This window comes from Entelurus aequoreus, linkage group LG03, assembly GCF_033978785.1.
Source record: "Entelurus aequoreus isolate RoL-2023_Sb linkage group LG03, RoL_Eaeq_v1.1, whole genome shotgun sequence".
Lineage (NCBI taxonomy): Eukaryota > Metazoa > Chordata > Actinopteri > Syngnathiformes > Syngnathidae > Entelurus > Entelurus aequoreus.
In genome coordinates, this window is record NC_084733.1 from 93,049,874 (window position 1) to 93,067,779 (window position 17,906).

The window sequence follows — 17,906 nt, forward strand, 5'->3', positions numbered from 1 at the left end:
CTTTTTGCAATGTTTGTATTCTAAAAGAAGATGAAAATGCTGACATTGAATTTTTTTGGAACATTCCAAATAGTCCAAAAGAAATGAAATCAGAGCTTTGGTGTTTTTGTTTCTTCCAAATGGTTGTTTTATAAAGCAGGAATGTATACCACACAGAGCGGACTATCGATGGAATGCGGGACAACCAAAATGAGTAACAAACGATATTTTTTAGCATCTGTGTGGAGAATCTACCCTAAACACAAACGCAACAACATCCAAACTACGACATTCGGAATGCCAACAAGTTGTAAAAATTAAAAACAAAAAACCCGAAGACTACAACTCCATCAGCGCCTTGATGTCGTTGATGCGGGACGTCTTCCTGCCGGGGCCGGTGGAGCCCAACGCCGACTCCACTAAATCCTGCTTCTGCTTCTGAATCTTCACCATGTTTTCTTCCACAGAGTCCTTCACGATAAACTGCAAGCACACACACATTCTTGTCTTTGTTACCTTCTTGAGACCTGAGAAAAATGCCCACCTCTTTAGGACCAGCCTTTCTAGATACATTAATAATATATACACATACTATGCAAATATAAAAAAGGTAAGCTTTTAGTTATTTGTAATTGGTTTTTAATCATTTACTTCTTACAGTATGTTCTATATCAGGGGTCAGCAACCTTTTTGAAAGCAAGAGCTACTTCTTGGGTAGTGATTAATGCGAAGGGCTACCAGTAAGATACACACTTAAATAAATTGCCAGAAATAGCCAATTTGCTCAATTTACCTTTTAACTCTTATGTTATTATCAATAATTAATTATATTTACACTTAATTGAACGGTTTAAAAGAGGAGAAAACACGAAACAAATGACAATTACATTTTGAAACATAGTTTACCTTCAATTTCGACTCTTTAAAATTCAACCGAAAAAAAGAAGAGAAAAACTAGCTAATTCGAATCTTTTTGAAAACATTTCAAAAATAATTTATGGATCATTAGTAATTTTTCCTGATTAAGATTAATTTTAGAATTTTGATGATAGGTTAAAATCCAATCTGCACTTTGTTAGAATATATAACAAATTGGACCAAGCTATATTACTAACAAAGACAAATTATTATTTCTTCTAGATTTTCCAGAACAAAAATTTAAAAAAATTCAAAAGACTTTGAAATAAGATTTAAATTTGATTCTACAGATTTTCTAGATTTTCCAGAATAATTGTTTTGAATTTTAATCATAATAAGTTTGAAGAAATATTTCACAAATATTCTTCGTCGAAAAAACAGAAGCTAAAATGAAGAATTAAATTAAAATGTATTTATTATTCTTTACAATAAAACAAATAAATTACTTGAACATTGATTCAATAATAATAATGATAATAATACCTGGGATTTATATAGCGCTTTTCTAAGTACCCAAAGTCGCTTTACATGTTGAAAATTGTAATTTATCATCAATTTTTTTATTATTTAAATTGTCAGGAAAGAAGAGGAAGGAATTTAAAAGGTATGTGTTTAAAAATCCTAAAATCATTTTTAAGGTTTTATCTTCAATTTCGACTCTTTAAAATTCAAAATTCTACAGAAAAAAAGAAGAGAAAAACTAGCTAATTCGAATGTTTTTGAAAAAATTTCAAAAAGAATTTATGGAACATCATTAGTAATTTTTCCTGATTAAGATTAATTTTAGAATTTTGATGACATGTTTTAAATAGGTTAAAATCCAATCTACACTTTGTTACAATATATAACAAATTGGACCAAGCTATATTTCTAACAAAGACAAATCCTTATTTCTTCTAGATTTTCCAGAACAAAATTTTTAAAAGAAATTCAAAAGACTTTGAAATAAGATTTAAATTTGATTCTACAGATTTTCTAGATTTTCCAGAATATTTTTTTTGAATTTTAATCATAAGTTTGAAGAAATATTTCACAAATATTCTTCGTCGAAAAAAACAGAAGCTAAAATGAAGAATTAGATTAAAATTGATTTATTATTCTTTACGATAAAAAAAATAAATTACTTGAACATTGATTCAATAATAATAATGATAATACCTGGGATTTATATAGCGCTTTTCTAAGTACCCAAAGTCGCTTTACATGTTAAAAATTGTAATTTATCATACATTTTTTTATTATTTAAATTGTCAGGAAAGAAGAGGAAGGAATTTAAAAGGTAAAAAGGTATATGTGTTTAAAAATCCTAAAATCATTTTTAAGGTTTTATTTTTTCTCTAAAATTGTCTTTCTGAAAGTTATAAGAAGCAAAGTAAAAAAAATAATGAATTTATTTAAACAAGTGAAGACCAAGTCTTTAAAATATTTTCTTGGATTTTCAAATTCTATTTGAGTTTTGTCTCTCTTAGAATTAAAAATGTCGGGCAAAGCGAGACCAGCTTGCTAGTAAATAAATACAATTTAAAAAATAGAGGCAGCTCACTGGTAAGTGCTGCTATTTGAGCTATTTTTAGAACAGGCCAGCGGGCTACTCATCTGGTCCTTACGGGCTACCTGGTGCCCGCGGGCACCGCGTTGGTGACCCCTGCTCTACATACATATTTTTGTATTAATTTTGGCCAAAGAGGGCACATTTAAATTTCTTACACACACTTGTTATTTCATATGTTGACCAGAGGGGGAGCACTTTTAAAAGCGACACAGGCAATTTGAAAAAAATCCCTCCTTTTTGGGACCACCCTCATTTTGAGAGATGTCACCACAAATGAGACATTGTCTATTAGATGCAATGTTATTGATTTATGTCATCACTTGTTCACACCTCCTCATATGGAAGATACTTTTCCTTCTTCATGTCTCAAGAAGGGTAGGAATACAAGAACACCATGATAACACACACACACACACTTTTTGTATTTGTTACCTTCTTGAGACCTGAGAAAAATACCTCCCTCTTTAGGACCAGCCTTTCTAGATATATAAGGAAGTGTATTTACCACATTAACAATATGTACATACTATGCACATGTAAAAAAGGTAAGCTTTTAGTTTTTGTTTTTGTGTGTGTTTGTAATTGTTTCAATCATTATGTACTTCAAGTTATTACAGTATGTCTATATATACATATTAATTTTTTTTAAATAAATTTTGGCCAAAGGGGGCGCATTTCAATTTCTTACACACACTTGTGATTTCATATGTTGACCAGAGGGGGAGCACTTTTAAAAGCGACACGGTCAATTTGAAAAATCCCTCCCTTTTGGGACCACCCTCATTTTGCTAGATGTCACCAGCAGGGGGTGCAAATGAGACATTGTCTATTAGTTTCCTGTATTAGGATCCTGATTTTGGTCCTAACTTGTTCACCGGTCCTCATATGGAAGATACTTTTCCTTCTCCATGTCTCAAGAAGGGTAAAAATACAAGTACACAATATTTTCCTACTTTGGTGACAAAGACTTTCCTCTTCTGGCCCAGACGGTGGCAGCGGTCGATGCACTGCTCCTCAGTGGCTGGGTTCCACGCCTAAATAACAAATACCAAACATTGGTGTGCGCCGAGATAAAATAATACCAATATATTCCCAAAACTCTAACAAATAAAAAGGTGAGTTTTGCTTTACCTATTGAGTTGACTAATACTTTGTTGACCTGTAATAGTATTTATTTATTCCACGGCCCACTTTCAATTTCATCAAATGAATAACATTTTTACTCGAAAGAAATCAATCACTTATGTGATTAATCACAACACATGATTGTAATAATCATTAATAGTGTACTATGTCAATAATAGTTAATGTACAATGTCAGGTCATATGTCAATAATAATAGTGTACAATGTCAGGTCATGTTAATAATAATAGTGTACAATGTCAGGTCATGTCAATAATAATAGTGTACAATGTCAGGTCATGTCAATAATAATAGTGTACAATGTCAGGTCATGTCAATAATAATAGTGTACAACGTCAGGTCATGTTAATAATAATAGTGTACAATGTCAGGTCATGTCAATAATAATAGTGTACAATGTCAGGCCATGTTAATAATAACAGTGTACAATGTCAGGTCATGTCAATAATAATAATAGTAGTGTACAATGTCAGGTCATGTCAATAATAATAGTGTACAATGTCAGGTCATGTCAATAATAATAGTGTACAATGTCAGGTCATGTTAATAATAATAGTGTACAATGTCAGGTCATGTTAATAATAATAATGTACAATGTCAGGTCATGTTAATAATAATAGTGTACAATGTCAGGTCATGTCAATAATAATAATGTACAATGTCAGGCCATGCCAATAATAATAGTGTACAATGTCAGGTCATGTCAATAATAATAGTGTACAATGTCAGGTCATGTTAATAATAATAGTGTACAATGTCAGGTCATGTTAATAATAATAGTGTACAACGTCAGGTCATGTCAATAATAATGTACAATGTCAGGTCATGTCAATAATAATAGTGTACAATGTCAGGTCATGTTAATAATAATAGTGTACAATGTCAGGTCATGTTAATAATAATAGTGTAAAATGTCAGGTCATGTTAATAATAATAGTGTACAATGTCAGGTCATGTTAATAATAATAATAGTGTACATTGTCAGGTCATGTTAATAATAATAGTGTACAATGTCAGGTCATGTCAATAATAATAGTGTACAATGTCAGGTCATGTCAATAATAATAGTGTACAATGTCAGGTCATGTTAATAATAATAGTGTACAATGTCAGGCCATGTTAATAATAATAGTGTACAATGTCAGGTCATGTCAATAATAATAGTGTACAATGTCAGGTCATGTCAATAATAATAGTGTACAATGTCAGGTCATGTCAATAACAATAGTGTACAATGTCAGGTCATGTCAATAATAATAGTGTACAATGTCAGGTCATGTCAATAATAATAATGTACAATGTCAGGCCATGTTAATAATAATAGTGTACAATGTCAGGCCATGCCGATAATAATAGTGTACAATGTCAGGTCATGTCAATAATAATAGTGTACAATGTCAGGTCATGTCAATAATAATAATGTACAATGTCAGGCCATGTTAATAATAATAGTGTACAATGTCAGGCCATGCTAATAATAATAGTGTACAATGTCAGGTCATGTCAATAATAATAGTGTACAATGTCAGGTCATGTCAATAATAGTGTACAATGTCAGGTCATATGTCAATAATAGTGTACAATGTCAGGTCATGTCAATAATAATAGTGTACAATGTCAGGTCATGTCAATTATAATAGTGTACAATGTCAGGTCATGTTAATAATAATAGTGTACAATGTCAGGTCATGTCAATAATAATAGTGTACAATGTCAGGTCATGTCAATAATAATAGTGTACAATGTCAGGTCATGTCAATAATAATAGTGTACAATGTCAGGTCATGTCAATAATAATAGTGTACATTGTCAGGTCATGTCAATAATAATAGTGTACAATGTCAGGTCATGTTAATAATAATAGTGTACAATGTCAGGTCATGTTAATAATAATAGTGTACAACGTCAGGTCATGTCAATAATAATGTACAATGTCAGGTCATGTCAATAATAATAGTGTACAGTGTCAGGTCATGTCAATAATAATAGTGTACAATGTCAGGTCATGTTAATAATAATAGTGTACAATGTCAGGTCATGTCAATAATAATAGTGTACAATGTCAGGTCATGTCAATAATAATAGTGTACAATGTCAGGTCATGTTAATAATAATAGTGTACAATGTCAGGTCATGTTAATAATAATAATAGTGTACAATGTCAGGTCATGTCAATAATAATAGTGTACAATGTCAGGCCATGTCAATAATAATAGTGTACAATTTCAGGTCATGTCAATAATAATAATGTACAATGTCAGGCCATGTTAATAATAATAGTGTACAATGTCAGGCCATGCCGATAATAATAGTGTACAATGTCAGGTCATGTCAATAATAATAGTGTACAATGTCAGGTCATGTCAATAATAATGTACAATGTCAGGCCATGTTAATAATAATAGTGTACAATGTCAGGCCATGCCAATAATAATAGTGTACAATGTCAGGTCATGTCAATAATAATAGTGTACAATGTCAGGTCATGTCAATAATAGTGTACAATGTCAGGTCATATGTCAATAATAGTGTACAATGTCAGGTCATGTCAATAATAATAGTGTACAATGTCAGGTCATGTCAATTATAATAGTGTACAATGTCAGGTCATGTCAATAATAATGTACAATGTCAGGCCATGTTAATAATAGTGTACAATGTCAGGTCATGTCAATAATAATAGTGTACAATGTCAGGTCATGTCAATAATAATAGTGTACAATGTCAGGTCATGTCAATAATAATAGTGTACAATGTCAGGTCATGTTAATAATAGTGTACAATGTCAGGTCATGTTAATAATAGTGTACAATGTCAGGTCATGTTAATAATAGTGTACAATGTCAGGCCATGTTAATAATAGTGTACAATGTCAGGCCATGTTAATAATAATAGTGTACAATGTCATGTCAATAATAATAGTGTACAATGTCAGGTCATGTCAATAATAATAATGTACAATGTCAGGCCATGCCAATAATAATAGTGTACAATGTCAGGTCATGTCAATAATAATAGTGTACAATGTCAGGTCATGTTAATAATAATAATAGTGTACAATGTCAGGTCATGTCAATAATAGTGTACAATGTCAGGTCATGTCAATAATAATAGTGTACAATGTCAGGTCATGTCAATAATAATAATGTACAATGTCAGGCCATGTAAATAATAATAGTGTACAATGTCAGGCCATGCCGATAATAATAGTGTACAATGTCAGGTCATGTCGATAATAATAGTGTACAATGTCAGGTCATGTCAATAATAATAGTGTACAATGTCAGGTCACGTCAATAATAATAGTGTACAATGTCAGGTCATGTCAATAATAGTGTACAATGTCAGGTCATATGTCAATAATAGTGTACAATGTCAGGTCATGTCAATAATAATAGTGTACAATGTCAGGTCATGTCAATTATAATAGTGTACAATGTCAGGTCATGTCAATAATAATAATGTACAATGTCAGGCCATGTTAATAATAATAGTGTACAATGTCAGGTCATGTCAATAATAGTGTACAATGTGAGGTCATGTCAATAATAATAGTGTACAATGTCAGGTCATGTCAATAATAATAGTGTACAATGTCAGGTCATGTCAATAATAATAGTGTACAATGTCAGGTCATGTCAATAATAATAGTGTACAATGTCAGGCCATGTTAATAATAATAGTGTACAATGTCAGGTCATGTCAATAATAATAGTGTACAATGTCAGGCCATGTCAATAATAATAGTGTACAATGTCAGGCCATGTTAATAATAATAGTGTACAATGTCAGGTCATGTTAATAATAGTGTACAATGTCAGGCCATGTTAATAATAGTGTACAATGTCAGGCCATGTTAATAATAATAATAGTGTACAATGTCATGTCAATAATAATAGTGTACAATGTCAGGCCATGTTAATAATAAAAATAGTGTACAATGTCAGGTCATGTCAATAATAATAGTGTACAATGTCAGGTGATGTTAATAATAATAGTGTACAATGTCAGGCCATGTTAATAATAATAGTGTACAATGTCAGGCCATGTTAATAATAATAGTGTACAATGTCAGGTCATGTCAATAATAATAGTGTACAATGTCAGGCCATGTTAATAATAATAGTGTACAATGTCAGGTCATGTCAATAATAATAATGTACAATGTCAGGTCATGTCAATAATAGTTAATAGTCACAACTCACTGGGTCCATGATGAAGACGTGTGAGGCGGCGGTCAGGTTAAGCCCCACCCCTCCAGCTTTGAGTGACAGCAGCATGACGGTGGGGCTGCTGGCTGAGACACTCTGGAAGTCCTGAATCACCTGAGTACGTTTCTTCTGGCTCATGGTGCCGTCCAGACGCACAAAGCGGAAGCCGTGCTCCCTGTTGGGGGACCACACCTGAGTTAGTGTGGAACACTATTTTAGTACCTAGGAATGTTAGTGTGGAACACTATTTTAGTACCTAGGAATGTTAGTGTGGACCACTATTTTAGTACCTATGAATGTTAGTGTGGAACACTATTTTAGTACCTATGAATGTTAGTGTGCACCACTATTTTAGTACCTATGAATGTTAGTGTGGACCACTATTTTAGTACCTACGAATGTTAGTGTTGACCACTATTTTAGTACCTATGAATGTTAGTGTGGACCACTATTTTAGTACCTATGAATGTTAGTGTTGACCACTATTTTAGTACCTATGAATGTTAGTGTGGAACACTATTTTAATACCTATGAATGTTAGTGTTGACCACTATTTTAGTACCTATGAATGTTAGTGTGGAACACTATTTTAGTACCTATGAATGTTAGTGTGGAACACTATTTTAGTACCTAGGAATGTTAGTGTGGACCACTATTTTAGTACCTAGGAATGTTAGTGTGGAACACTATTTTAGTACCTATGAATGTTAGTGTGGAACACTATTTTAGTACCTATGAATGTTAGTGTGGAACACTATTTTAGTACCTATGAATGTTAGTGTGGACCACTATTTTAGTACCTACGAATGTTAGTGTTGACCACTATTTTAGTACCTATGAATGTTAGTGTGGACCACTATTTTAGTACCTATGAATGTTAGTGTTGACCACTATTTTAGTACCTATGAATGTTAGTGTGGAACACTATTTTAGTACCTATGAATGTTAGTGTGGACCACTATTTTAGTACCTATGAATGTTAGTGTGGACCACTATTTTAGTACCTAAGAATGTTAGTGTGGACCACTATTTTAGTACCTATGAATGTTAGTGTGGAACACTATTTTAGTACCTGTGAATGTTAGTGTGGAACACTATTTTAGTACCTAGGAATGTTAGTGTGGACCACTATTTTAGTACCTAGGAATGTTAGTGTGGAACACTATTTTAGTACCTATGAATGTTAGTGTGGAACACTATTTTAGTACCTATGAATGTTAGTGTGCACCACTATTTTAGTACCTATGAATGTTAGTGTGGACCACTATTTTAGTACCTACGAATGTTAGTGTTGACCACTATTTTAGTACCTATGAATGTTAGTGTGGACCACTATTTTAGTACCTATGAATGTTAGTGTTGACCACTATTTTAGTACCTATGAATGTTAGTGTGGAACACTATTTTAATACCTATGAATGTTAGTGTTGACCACTATTTTAGTACCTATGAATGTTAGTGTGGAACACTATTTTAGTACCTATGAATGTTAGTGTGGAACACTATTTTAGTACCTAGGAATGTTAGTGTGGACCACTATTTTAGTACCTAGGAATGTTAGTGTGGAACACTATTTTAGTACCTATGAATGTTAGTGTGGAACACTATTTTAGTACCTATGAATGTTAGTGTGGAACACTATTTTAGTACCTATGAATGTTAGTGTGGACCACTATTTTAGTACCTACGAATGTTAGTGTTGACCACTATTTTAGTACCTATGAATGTTAGTGTGGACCACTATTTTAGTACCTATGAATGTTAGTGTTGACCACTATTTTAGTACCTATGAATGTTAGTGTGGAACACTATTTTAATACCTATGAATGTTAGTGTGGACCACTATTTTAGTACCTATGAATGTTAGTGTGGACCACTATTTTAGTACCTATGAATGTTAGTGTGGAACACTATTTTAATACCTATGAATGTTAGTGTGGAACACTATTTTAGTACCTACGAATGTTAGTGTTGACCACTATTTTAGTACCTATGAATGTTAGTGTTGACCACTATTTTAGTACCTATGAATGTTAGTGTGGAACACTATTTTAATACCTATGAATGTTAGTGTGGACCACTATTTTAGTACCTATGAATGTTAGTGTGGACCACTATTTTAGTACCTATGAATGTTAGTGTGGACCACTATTTTAGTACCTATGAATGTTAGTGTGGACCACTATTTTAGTACCTATGAATGTTAGTGTGGACCACTATTTTAGTACCTAGGAATGTTAGTGTGGAACACTATTTTAGTACCTATGAATGTTAGTGTTGACCACTATTTTAGTACCTATGAATGTTAGTGTGGACCACTATTTTAGTAGTCATACACACTATTCTCTACACTTATTCCATGCCACCATCAAAATGTAAAAACTGAACTTTGTACTTTTAAATTCCCTTCTTCATCTAGAAGTGTTTGAAAGTATTTAATGACATCATCTAGTTACAAAACCCCTGCAGAGTTCTAGAACCAAAAACAAACAATACTGTGCTCATAAATATGATTAAAAAAACAACTATTTAATATTCTTAAAAGAACAGCAGTGGTGTGGAGTTTGTCAAGTATATACAAAAAAAACCTATATTTGTATTAATATTTGTAATATCATTATTTATAATGTGTTATCATATTCTATTATACCATGAATAAAAAGTCTATGTATGAACTACCTCATTTGTCACGTCCACATATTAGTGGTGTGCTGACTCAACAAACCACACAAGTGAGGTAGAAACTATTGCAGATACTCCCTGCCTTCTAGGCATCACCACCGTGTACTGGTGGAAACATAAACACATCACCACTGTGTACTGGTGGAAACAAACACATCACCACCGTGTACTGGTGGAAACATAAACACATCACCACTGTGTACTGGTGGAAACATAAACACATCACCACCGTGTACTGGTGGAAACATAAACACATCACCACCGTGTACTGGTGGAAACATAAACACATCACCACCGTGTACTGGTGGAAACATAAACACATCACCACCGTGTACTGGTGGAAACATAAACACATCACCACCGTGTACTGGTGGAAACATAAACACATCACCACTGTGTACTGGTGGAAACATAAACACATCACCACCGTGTACTGGTGGAAACATAAACACATCACCACCATGTACTGGTGGAAACATAAACACATCACCACCGTGTACTGGTGGAAACATAAACACATCACCACCGTGTACTGGTGGAAACATAAACACATCACCACCGTGTACTGGTGGAAACATAAACACATCACCACCGTGTACTGGTGGAAACATAAACACATCACCACCGTGTACTGGTGGAAACATCAAAGCAGTGCAATTCCAACACACCAAAAAAGAAAAGTGACACAATTGTGCTGACTTTCTTTAAATGTGCACTGACAGAACTATCAGGCAGTGTCTCATGCAGCATTTTAAACGGCGTACATGGAGTCACTGCCCCGCTTTACCGTCTACCTCTGATTGGTATACTTGCTCACCCCGGCATCAACTATTTACTTGCCTAACGGAATTGCTATTGCGACATCTCATGGACACATTTAGAACTGCAGTTTATTTCATTTAAAAATGCAGCTCAATTTTAGACTGAGCAAACTCATCTCACGGGCCAGACTGAACATGTTTGATATCCCTGTTGCATTGTTGACTTACCTCTATCAACATGTTTGTGTGTTGTATTATGGAAACTTTTGACACCCCTAGTGTGTACTACCTTGCCTTACTATGATGTAATGTTTGTGCGTTGGTATGGAAGTATGGAAACTTTTGACACCCCTAGTGTGTTACTACTTTGCCTTACCTGTATGGATGTAATGTGTGTGGTATTATGGAAACTTTTGACACCCCTAGTGTGTTACTACCTTGCCTTACCTGTATGGATGTAATGTGTGTGGTATTATGGAAACTTTTGACACCCCTAGTGTGTTACATTGTTGCCTTACCTGTATGAATGTAGTGTGTGTGTGTTGTATTATGGAAACTTTTGACACCCCTAGTTTGTTACTACCTTGCCTTACTATGATGTAATGTTTGGAAGTATGGATACTTTTGACACCCCTAGTGTGTTACTATGTTGTTGCCTTACCTGTATGGATGTAATGTTTGTGTTGGTATGAAAGTACTTTTGACGATCCAGTGTCTATGATGTAAATGTGTGTGTGTTGGTATGGAAGTATGGATACTTCTGACACCCCTAGTGTGTTACTACCTTGCCTTACTATGATGTAATGTTTGTGTGTTGGTATGGAAGGATGGATACTTTTGACACCCCTAGTGTGTTACTATGTTGTTGCCTTACCTGTATGGATGTAATGTTTGTGTTGGTATGAAAGTATGGATACTTTTGACGAGTGTGTGTTGGTATGGAAGTATGGATACTTTTGACACCCCTAGTGTGTTACTTACCTTGCCTTACTATGATGTAATGTTTGTGTGTTGGTATGGAAGTATGGATACATTTGACACCCCTAGTTTGTTACTACCTTGCCTTACTATGATGTAGTATGAATACTTTTGACAACCCAGTGTGTTACTATGTTGCCTTACTATGATGTAATGTTTGTGTGTTGGTATGGAGGTATGGATACTTTTGACACCCCTAGTGTGTTACTACCTTGCCTTATTATGATGTAATGTGTGTGTGTTGGTATGGAAGTATGGATGCTTTTGACACCCCTAGTGTGTTATGTTGGAAGCAGATCAGAATCATATCCATATTTAAGTGTTACTTCTTTCTAAACTCCTATAGTCATATAAAGAATAGCTAGTATTCTTCCTTCTTTTGAGTCTCATAGTAAGGTGTTGGCCTTCTAGATTGGAATGTGTCAGAGTAGAGATAACTCGGAGTAGTCTAAACAAAGGGAGTGGGGACGAGCGACAGAGGGAAGATCACGGGACTTCCGGGGGTTTGAGGGGAGACCGAGCTAGACCGATCTGGACCGGGCTGGGGAACGCTGGTGTGCTAGATTGGTCTCACGGTTGTCCTCTAAGCTTGGAGAATAAACCACAAAATACCAACTACTGCCTGTTGATTGAATATAAACATCAGCTTATTGCCACAAAAAGAATCTGGGAGAGACTAGCAATTTGAATTCCCCATTGGAGGAATGCTGGTCGACGCAACAGTTACTATGTGGTTGCCTTACTATGATGTAATGTTTGTGTGTTGGTATGGAAGGATGGATACTTTTGTAGCTGCCTTACCTGAGCGGCGTCTCCAGGATGCTGAGGAAGCGAGTGAACTGCGAGACGACCAGACACTTGATGCTGCTGTCTTCTCTCTGCAGCCTGAGCATGTTTGCCATCAGTGCGTGTACCTGCGTGGACAAAAAGGTGTCAAGGCACGACATTTCTACGGAATGTGCTGGACCGTGAGGATGACCTTTGAGCTGCTCCTCCACTTCCCGGGACTCCCGCTGCTCTCCTCCCCCGCCTCCTCCTGCGGGAACTCCACCAGCTCGCTGATCTTGATGTCGCTCCGACACAGAGGACAGCGAGCGCTCTCCTGCCAGTCGCACGTTTTACAAGTCAGCGGGAGACAAAAGAGGTGAGGTGCAACGCCGCGCGCTCACCTGCTCCGTCCCGATGACCTGGGCGATGCAGGGCCGGCAGTAGACGTGGGCGCAGTGCGTGATGACGGGCAGGCGCACCGAGTCCAGACACACGGAGCACTCCTCGTCCGAGCCGCTGGCCAGAACCACACGAAGCTTGGCAATCAGGCGCTCTCGCAGTTCGGCAGGCGTGGTTGCAACGTCTGACAAGAGATGGCGGTTATCAAAAAGGCTCCAACTAATGGACTAATGCAGGGGTGGCAAAGTCATTTTAGCTCAGGTGCCGCGTGGAGGAACATCTGTGCACACGCGGGCCGGACTATTACAATCATGGCATTAAAAACTAAAAAATAAAGACAACTTTAGTTAATTTGTAATTTTGTGTGTGTTTGTAATTGGTTCATTCTTTATTTACTTCAAGTTATTACAGTATGTCTCTATATACATGTATTTTTATTTTTTTAAATTAATTTTGGCCAAAGGGGGTGTTTTTTACACACCCTTGTTATTTGGTATGTTGACCAGAGGGGGAGCACATCAAATTTTTACACACACTTATTTCATATGTTGACCAAAGGGGGCGCACATCAATTTCTTACACACACTTATTTCATATGTTGACCAAAGGGGGCGCACATCAATTTCTTACACACACTTATTTCATATGTTGACCAAAGGGGGCGCACATCAATTTCTTACACACACTTATTTCATATGTTGACCAAAGGGGGCGCACATCAATTTCTTACACACACTTATTTCATATGTTGACCAAAGGGGGCGCACATTAATTTCTTACACACACTTATTTCATATGTTGACCAAAGGGGGCACACATCAATTTCTTACACACACTTATTTCATATGTTGACCAAAGGGGGCGCACATCAATTTCTTACACACACTTATTTCATGTGTTGACCAAAGGGGGCGCACATCAATTTCTTACACACACTTATTTCATATGTTGACCAAAGGGGGCGCACATCAATTTCTTACACACACTTATTTCATATGTTGACCAAAGGGGGCGCACATCAATTTCTTACACACACTTATTTCATATGTTGACCAAAGGGGGCGCACATCAATTTCTTACACACACTTATTTCATATGTTGACCAAAGGGGGCGCACATCAATTTCTTACACACACTTATTTCATATGTTGACCAAAGGGGGAGCACATCAAATTTTTACACACACTTATTTCATATGTTGACCAAAGGGGGAGCACTTCAAATTTTTACACACAATTGTTATTTCATATGTTGACCAGAGGGGAAGCACTTCAAATTTTTACACACACTTGTTATTTCATATGTTGACCAGAGGGGGAGCACTTTTAAAAGAAAAAATGTATCGTCTTACTTTGGCCAAAAATAGAACAAACACATTCTGAAATGTTGCTGGGACGGGTTTGGTTTTGGAATTGGATTGCATTATTGTGGTATTGTTTTGTTGATTGATTAATAAATTCATTAAAAAAATAAAAAATAAAAAAATTAATTAATTAATTTTAAAAAAAGAAAAGAAAAAGAAAAAAACAAAACAAATAAATTCATTTAAAAAATTAAAAAATAATTTAAAAAAAGAAAAGAAAAAGAAAAAAAACAAACAAATAAGAGACCTTTTTGCTCAATATGTTGAAAAATATTCTTTAAATGAAGTAAATGCTAGTGCCATTATCTTGACATAATGATATGCGCTCGGCATTACATTTCTTGAAACCAACAAACTTATACTAAAAACTAATGTATTGTTCTTAATGGAAAGGCAACAAGGCGAGCGCTTGTTACTCTCGGGGTCTCCTAGCCGCTCAGGCAAATCATATTGTCGAAAAATGCTTTTTTCCATGGATAACATGACATCATTGCACCAAGTGCGTGCTCTTTCAGTCAATTAGTGCACATATATACAGCCCGGCCCCCGGCCAAAATGTTCTTAATTGTAATTTTGAGGAATTTATCTGAATGTGCATGAACTATTTCTGTTCAAAATTGTCTGAAATGTTAAATGTTTAAATAGTCAGTTTACTGTACTGTGCCAACTGTACTACTATATGAGTACTTTCTATTGTTTCATTGAAAATAAAACAGCAAAGTCCATTTGGCTGTCATCTGTTTTAATTATGAGACACAATTGTGTCAAAGTCATGATTTTTTTTTTTTTCATGCTTGAAATAAGAAATGATGACTTTAAAAAAGTAGTTTTCTACTTGTGAGTGTTGATGACACAGCTTTGCAACACTTGATATTCTAGTTTCAAGCATGTTTTACTCAATATAGCTCATCAAATCTCAGCAACAAGCTGTAATATCTTACTGACATCATTTAGGACCAAAACACTTCAAACAAGTAAAACACTAATCTGCTTAGTGAGAAGAATGATCTTATCAGACAGAAAATAAGCAACTATCAGCCTTATTTGAGATATTTCATCTTACTTAGATTTCACTCTTTGCAGTGTGCTTGTTTTTGAACAACATGAAAGTGGTACGGGATGAGGACGGTGCTACCTGAATCGGTGGAGGTGTGTGCCAGCAGGTCAGGGTGGCAGCAGTGCTGTCGGAGCCTCATCAGGATGGCCAGGACGTCAGCGTAATTCCTCAACACCGTCCCTTCGGCCACGTATCTGGCGGAACAAAAACAGAATGACGAACGGCGTGGGCCAGTATTCAACTTAACGCGTTGCGTTTGCCGCAAACCTGCTAATGGTGTGTCGTCCCTCGTTGCGCGCCAGCTCGTACTCCTCCCGCTCGGCGGCGCTCAGCTCCACCTGCTCCACGCACACGCACTTCTCGGGCAGCGTCACCAGGGGGCGCCCGTTCACCTCGCTGCACTTGGTGCGTCGCAGCGTGATGCACTTCACCAGGGTCTGAAGGTTCCTAGCACAGAGTAGTCCTCTTTTTAGACCCACATTTTGTAGGATTTGCTGTATTTCTACCTTTTGTCATTTGTTAGTTCAATGTATCGTATTTTTCACACTATAAAGGCGCACTTAAAAATCCGTGATACGTGTAGACAGCAATATGATGGCAGTCACACATAAGAGATACGTGTAGACTGCAATATGATGGCAGTCACACATAAGAGATACGTGTAGACTGCAATGTGATGGCAGTCACACACAAGAGATACGTGTAGACTGCAATATGATGGCAGTCACACATAAGAGATAAGTGTAGACTGCAATACGATGGCAGTCACACATAAGAGATACGTGTAGACAGCAATATGATGGCAGTCACACATAAGAGATACGTGTAGACAGCAATATGATGGCAGTCACACATAAGAGATACGTGTAGACTGCAATATGATGGCAGTCACACATAAGAGATACGTGTAGACTGCAATATGATGGCAGTCACACATAAGAGATACGTGTAGACTGCAATATGATGGCAGTCACACATAAGAGATACGTGTAGACTGCAATATGATGGCAGTCACACATAAGAGATACGTGTAGACAGCAATATGATGGCAGTCATTTACAATATTAACTATGAACAATAAAACACTGAAAATTAACAACATATGAACGTCGCTCCTCTTTTACGTGGGATTTACAATATTAACTATGAACAACAAAACACTGAATATTAACTACACATGAACATATTTTACTACTCAGACCAACTCCTCCATAGACATCTTTCACAATCAAGCAAAAGACGACAAAAATGTAACAGCAAAATATGAATGCACAATATGATATATTATCACTTTTATGCAGATATTTGTTGAAAACATCTGCTTCCGCATCTGTTCCTGACTCATGTGTTTGGGGCTGGCTGCTCTGAAAACAAGCCCCGCCCACTCTGCTTTGTTCCTGGTCTGAGCTGCTGTGACCTAGATTACCCTAACAACTCCTATAACACCCAAAAGTGCAGATTTCAACCATTGAAATACTTTGTATAGTTCAAGACTTACGGTCATTTAAAAACATGACTGCACATCATAATGGCGGCGATAGTTTTGATGTTAAAGGTCTAAAATAATTATGTAGAAGTCCGGTGGGCCGGATTGAAAATGTTAATGGGCCGCATGTGGCCCGCGGGCCTTAATTTGCCCAGGTCTGGTAGTGTCATTATATTTAAATAATTATTAATATAAAATGGCTGGTATGATCTTTTTTTTTTTTTTAATTATTACTACTATTATATTAGACATTTACCAAAACCTAAATTTATATTGAGTTTACTGCTGCTGTTTTTGTTGTCATTAGGGATGTCCGATAATGGCTTTTTGCCGATATGCCGATATTGTCCAACTCTTTCGATACCGATATCAACAGATACCGATATCAACCGATATATACAGTCGTGGAATTAACACATTATTATGCCTAATTTGGAAAACCAGGTATGGTGAAGATAAGGTACTTTTTTTTTTTAATGAATCAAATAAAATAAGATAAATAAATTAAAAACATTTTCTTGAATAAAAAAGAAAGTAAAACAATATAAAAACAGTTACATAGAAACTAGTAATTAATGAACATTTGTAAAATTAACTGTTAAAGGTTA

The 17,906-nt window shown here is 35.7% G+C and overlaps 1 protein-coding gene across 4 annotated transcripts in view; it reads right to left on the reverse strand.

Annotated features, from left to right (window-relative positions):
* The window catches only part of hltf (helicase-like transcription factor), a 53,953-nt gene continuing 36,047 nt past the window's right edge, over positions 1 to 17,906 (reverse strand). For 3 of the 4 annotated variants that reach the window (XM_062043257.1, XM_062043258.1, XM_062043256.1), the window contains 8 exons: positions 16,080 to 16,259; positions 15,891 to 16,006; positions 13,395 to 13,576; positions 13,205 to 13,327; positions 13,027 to 13,139; positions 7,799 to 7,979; positions 3,403 to 3,483; positions 1 to 462 (listed from right to left, as the gene is read on the reverse strand). In XM_062043257.1, the coding sequence (XP_061899241.1) occupies positions 319 to 462; positions 3,403 to 3,483; positions 7,799 to 7,979; positions 13,027 to 13,139; positions 13,205 to 13,327; positions 13,395 to 13,576; positions 15,891 to 16,006; positions 16,080 to 16,259 (1,120 nt within the window). In that variant the 3' untranslated portion in view covers positions 1 to 318. The remainder of the gene's footprint in view (positions 463 to 3,402; positions 3,484 to 7,798; positions 7,980 to 13,026; positions 13,140 to 13,204; positions 13,328 to 13,394; positions 13,577 to 15,890; positions 16,007 to 16,079; positions 16,260 to 17,906) is intronic. The other variant, XM_062043259.1, reaches the window with a different exon arrangement.